Source organism: Myotis brandtii, unplaced genomic scaffold (genome assembly GCF_000412655.1).
Source record: "Myotis brandtii unplaced genomic scaffold, ASM41265v1 scaffold326, whole genome shotgun sequence".
NCBI classification, from domain to species: Eukaryota; Metazoa; Chordata; class Mammalia; order Chiroptera; family Vespertilionidae; genus Myotis; species Myotis brandtii.
The window spans coordinates 1,457,027-1,463,206 of record NW_005362534.1 but is presented as its reverse complement, the minus strand read 5'-3'; the positions used below and the strand labels follow the sequence as shown (position 1 = coordinate 1,463,206).

At 40.7% G+C, this 6,180-nt stretch overlaps 1 protein-coding gene across 5 annotated transcripts in view; it reads left to right on the top strand.

Annotated features, from left to right (window-relative positions):
* The window catches only part of MAP7D2 (MAP7 domain containing 2), an 88,587-nt gene that overhangs the window by 55,959 nt on the left and 26,448 nt on the right, over positions 1 to 6,180 (top strand). For all 5 annotated transcript variants that reach the window (XM_014543468.1, XM_014543465.1, XM_014543464.1 and 2 more), the window contains one exon: positions 654 to 787. In XM_014543468.1, the coding sequence (XP_014398954.1) occupies positions 654 to 787 (134 nt within the window). The remainder of the gene's footprint in view (positions 1 to 653; positions 788 to 6,180) is intronic.

The following is a 6,180-nucleotide window of genomic DNA, read 5'->3' as shown; positions in this document are numbered from 1 at the left end:
TGAGGACATGCTGAGAGAGAGAGAGAGAGAGAGAGAGGAAACAGAAACATTGATTGTTTGCTTCCTGTCCGTGCCCTGACTGGGGATCAAACCCACAACCTTTTGGTGTATTAGAAGACACTCCAACCAACTAAGTCACCTGGTCAGAGTCACAACTCACCATTTTGTGTTATAATCACACCTGAAACTTTTCCTAATGATTGTAGATCTTTATATACAGGAGTGGGCAAAAGTAGGTTTACAATTCTGAGTATGCAAAACAGTATATTTTATTATGTATTTATTAATTATTATACTTATTTGTATTATTTGTCTTATTATTACTATTATTACTTCATATCCTTACTTATGATTTATCTTTTAGGTAATGATGGCTAGTAATTTAACCTACTTTTAACCTACTTTGTCCTGTATCCAGGACCATCATATGGTTCTGTTAACTCTTCTCAAGAAAACAAGGAGAAAGAAATCTTTACATTTTGAGGCTGAATTTATTTTTGACTAAATCACCTAACTATAATGAGCTCATAGTGCTTTTCTGCAAATACTCCCATTGTGTCCTTCTGAAAGGAAGTTGTGCATCGCTTCCATCTGGGGTATTTTTAGAAACTGCAGTTGTGGGTCATGGCTGTCCTATTCTATGTCCCCTACAGATGGAGATGGAGAAGATGAAGAGGGATTCACAAGCAACAACTTCTTTTTCCAACACGAGCCTCGGGTCCCCTGTGAAAAGATACAATTCTCCCGTAGACCTTTCTAAGAGATCATCTTCTCCCGGGGCTTGCAGGTAAGCATCTTTCCCCTTTGTCACAGTCAGAAGGTTAAAGCAGTTGGGTGAGGCTCTGTGCAGTGCAGGGTGTGTATCCTTCTCCCCACAAGGCATGGAAGGCCCTAAGAGGTGAGCAGGAGGAATGCTGAACTGTGACTTACCTCCTTCACTCTTTGAGTATCTTCTGGAGAAATGATGGGCTCTTTTTTTAATATACTTTTATTGATTTCAGAGAGGAATGGAGAGGGAAAGAGATGATAGATAGATGGATGGATGGATGGATAGATAAATAGATAGATAGATAGATAGATAGATAGGAGCATCAATGATGAGAGAGAATCATTGATTGGCTGCCTTCTGCAAGCCCCACACGGGGGGTCGAGCCCACAACCCAGGCATGTGACCTTGGTCAGAATCGAGCCCAGGACCTTTCAGTCTGTAGGCCGGTGCTCTATCCATTGAGCCAAACCGGCCGGGGTGGGAAACAATGGGCTAAGGGGTCTTGTTGCTTGGTAGATATGGGACTCTTAGTTACCAAGATGAGCCATTCGCATTTTCTCTTTAGGCCCATCAATTCCATTCTACTTTTCTGGCATTTTCCTTTCTCTTTCAGCTGCATTTGGAGTGAAGTTACATTTCCCTCGGGAGTCTTTCATTAAAAGGCAATCACAACTTATCAGCCACCATTAGTAGTATGGTTATTTCTAACAAAGCCCTTATATGTGTTTTTTTTTAAAAAATTGGGTAAATTCACCATGAAACTATGTAAATGAAAAACAAATTTACACTGTATGACTTTGTATTAAGTCATTAAAATATTTTACTGATAGTAATTGATAAGAATGACTTAGTAACTTAGTCCAGCAGTAGAATGGAAACATCTTCAGTGGTACTGAGAAAGAAAGAGAAATATGATTTTAATTTGGGAAAATAGGAAATTCTTTATATAGAAAGAATCATATAAAACTTATTTTTTAAAAAGATATTTATTGATTTCAGAGAGGAAGGGGGAAGGAGAGAAAGATAGAAACATCAATGATGAGAGAGAATCATTGATCGGCTGCCTCCTGCACACCCCCTACTGGGGATCGAGCCCGCAACCCAGGCATGTGCTCTTGGCCGGAATCGAACCCAGGACCCTTCAGCCCACAGGCTGTTGCTCTATCCACTGAGCCAAGCCGGCTAGGGATAAACTCATTTTTAATACATCAGTTTGGCTCAGAGAACATAAGCTAAAACACAAATTTAATGAACACTTGGGAATTTCTTAAAAATATTTCAAGGTGACGGGAGCTCTTATTTCTAATTTGTTACTTTCTAACAGACTTTTTCACTATTATTATTTTGCTATGTTTTTATAGACTTCTAATTCCTGCTATTGTTGTATCTATCTTCCACAAGGAAAAGCCTTCTATAGCTCATTGCTAAATTAATAGCATCTTGGTTTGTTAATTTTTTAAGTCCATTGCATCCTTTCTGTTCTTTTATTGCCTGCCTTTGGTTATGATATTTTGCTCTCTTGCAAACTACATCCAATAGGTGGGTGTAAGGTCCCCATTTGTCTTATTTTCGAGTCTTCCTTTCATATGTCAGAACTCTGGTGATAGTTTGGGACATTGACATTAGCAAAGAGAAAAGCCTGCTCACACTGAGGTTTTTCAGGGTTTCCCCCGCCCTTTCTAGGATATTGACTCATGGTTCCTACATGGATAGTAGTTGACAAGTTTCATCATCATCATTGTAAATTTCACTAACATGAACAAGGGATGTTGCCCTCTCTCTAGAGAGAGAATTCAGTTTTTGGAAGCAAACTCTCCGTAGGCTCTGTGCTATTTCTTTTTTTATACTATATGGGTAGCCTTGTTTTAATAGGGTGAAATTGAAGACAGCATAAATATTCTCAATAGAGAATTGGTAAATAAATTATGACGCATCCAAACAATGGAGTACTATACAGCCACAAAAAATTATGAAGAACAATAAGTAATTACATGGAAAGATGATCAGGATATTGTGAGAAATGGTATGTGGAACATGGTTCCATTTTTATCAAGTACATATTTTCTATATTGATTAATATTTCCTTAAGATGGATTTTTAGACATAGGATTAATAAATTATTTTTAAAAGATCCATAGATATTTAATATACACATACCTGACCACATTGGTGAATGTATATATGTGTAGACAATCAGTGGTTCTTGGACAGTGAGGTTTTTATCCTCCCCCTCTCTTTTTTGTCTTTCTATTTTCAAAATTATCTACAAAAATCAGATATTACTTTTGTATTATGAAAAAAGGGAGGGGTATTTTTCTTACCTGTTCTACAAAAGAAGTATAAAGCTATGTTAAGGCTGATAAGAACAGGACTTGGCCTAAACGCAGAATCTTGGCAGGCGATGTGCTGGGAACCTGGCTCTCCAAGCCTATTGAAGGTAGGGGTGCACTGCCACAGTAGATATGACTCTGTCCTGTGGTCAGCAGTGAGCTGCACCATTTCTCTTCCTCCCCTGGACCCAGTGGGGATGTCAGGTGCCACAGTAGGGGTCCGCCTCCCTGTCTCTGAATGCTTGTCTGCATTTCAGTTTTTTGTGCTATTGCTTTGAAGTTGAAAATCTTGAAGGTTGTGTTTCAGGAACGATTTTCTATTTTATTTTTTATTGAGATATAATTGACTAAAATAAAACAAACAAACAAACAAAACAAAACAAAAAAAAAAACAAGAAAACTATAATTGAGTATACAGCAGTGGAAAAGAATGGATGGAAGCTGCCTACAACCAGTGGGTGGATCTCAGGAACATAGTGTGGAACAGAAAAAAGGAAGTTGTAGAAGAATTTGCATAGATCGAGTTCTCAAATTACAAAACTAAGCACTGTTCTTTTAAGAATATAAATGTGGTAAAATGAGTTTTAGTAAAAGAAAATGGCAAACATAAAATGCAAAGTGATGATGGCTTCTGAGTGAGGAGGGGAAAGCTATCAGGGAGGGGCACACACAATGTCTTTTTTTTGGTTAATCCTCACCCTAGGATATTTTCTCCCATTGATTTTTAGAGAGAGAGAGAGAAGGGAGGGGGAGAGACAGAGAGAGGAAAACAATGATGTGAGAGAGGCACATCGATTGGTTGCCTCCCGCACGTGCTCCAACTGGGGCCGGGGATTGAACCTGTGACCAAGGTATGTGCCCTTGACCTGAATTGAACCCGCAACCCTTCAGTCTGTGGGTCAATTCTCTAACCACTGAGCAACTGGCTAGGGCTGCAATATCCTTGTTTTGAACTAGTTGGTGGATGTATGGGCATTTGTTATATCACTCTTTTTTTAAAAAAATATATATTTTATTGATTTTTTTACAGAGAGGAAGGGAGAGGGAGAGGGATACAGAGTTAGAAACATCGATGAGAAACATCGATTCAGCTGCCTCTTGCACGCCCCCTACTGGGGATGTGCCCGCAACCCAGGTACATGCCCTTGACAGGAATCGAACCTGGGACCCTTCAGTCTGCAGGCGGACGCTCTATCCGCTGAGCCAAACCGGTTAAGGCTGTTATATCACTCTTTACACCTTTTGTATTTTACAAATAGTCTTTTGCATACGCAATATTGAAGAAAGTCAATAAAAGAGAAGCACTTGATTTTTAAAATGGTGTCACACACAAAATAAACTCCAACTGAAGTGGTGTTTTCAAACTCTCCTCTGTGCAGACCAAGTGTGTGATCTGTAAAGCACACTGGATATGGGCGTGGCTTTGGCCTTATAACCAGTGGGTGGATCTCCCTTGAACTCCCATCCAACACAGATGAGCTATGTGAAGAATGGCTCTGATAGCACATTGTTCCCCTTCCAGATTTCAGATAAGCTAAGCCACTTGTGGGTGGCTGTACATATTAATGGTATTGCTCTTTTCAGCGTTCAAGTTTTATTTATTTATTTATTTATTTTATATTTTTATTGATTTCAGAGAGTAAGGGAAAGGGAGAGAGAGAAACATCAATGATGAAAGAGGACCATTGAGTGGCTGCCTCCTGCACAAACCCCCACTGGGGATTGAGCCCGCAACCCAGGCATGTGCCCTTGACCGGAATCGAAACCGGGACCCTTCAGGCCGCAGGCTGATGCTCCATCCACTGAACCAAACTGGCTAGGGCTCAAGTTTATTTTTATTGTTCACATTATCGGGTACTTGCATGGGCTTTAGAAAACTAGCTTCAGCAACACTCTCAAAGATGTGGCTGAGCATAGCTTTCTTCTTGTAACCTAGAGAGAGGAAATTGAGTATGGCCCAGTGGATCGCCCCAACTTCTGTAGGTGTGCCCGTCCTCTCAGTTCTAACGTGTAAAATATTCTTCAATGGTTTCAGGCTCTTAGAAGTATATTCTGTTCCTTTGGTCATTATGATGGGGAATGTTTCCGTTGTTCATTGCTGCTGTGAGAAACTATCAAAATTTAGTGGAATAAAATAATCTGTTATTAATTCTCACAGCTCTTTGACTTAGGCTAACCAGAAGGTCTCTCTTTGGGTCATCTATCTGTGTGGGTTCTCTGTGGGTTGATTTTGGCTCACTGGGCAGTTTTCACTTGGAGTCTTCCACACAGTTACACTCCAATGTCAGCTGAGTTAACCTAGGGCTCAACTGAGCTGGAGGTCCAAGGTGGGCCATTCACCTGGCTGGCAGTTGAAGCTGGCTTTGGCTGGAACTCAGCTGGGGCTGTCAACCAGAATAGAATGCCCATATGTAGCCTCTCCATATGACTTGGGCATCTTACAGTATGGCAACTGAGTTCTAGGAGGGAGTGTCCCCAAGAGTGGGTGTCTCCCAGGACAGGGAGTGGAAGCTGCCAGGCTATTTAAGGACTGTGCCCTGAACTGGAACAGCATTACTTCTCTGCTGTATTTTATTGTTCAAAACAGTCAGGCCAACCCAGGTTCAGTAGGATGCAGATAAAAACTCAAAATATCATGTGGGATGGGAGGAGCTATTATTATGGCCAGCTTTAGAAAATAGTCTGCTAAATAATCACTGTCAGAGATAGCTCATATCTGAGATCAGTTTTATATTAGGAACCTAGCCTAGGTTAATTTCACTTTCTCATGCGTTGGAAACAAAACAGATTTTGTTTGTCCATGTGAGGAAAAAAATTAAGACCAAGTTGTCTGAATGGCTCCCATTAAGTACCTCCCACTCAGAATCACAGTCTCATGGAAGGCTCTTGGAGCCAGCCTTTTCCTTTGGAGGTCGAGGACATTGAATCGATTATTAGCGGGCACCATTCCCATAGGCTGCTCTGGAAGATGTGTGGCATGGTCATCCCTGACTACAGGTGAGTGTCTTAAGTAGGTCTGGGCTCCCTGCACTGGCAATTTCACTGTTGTTTCCTTCCTTCCTTCCTTCCTTCCTCCCTCCC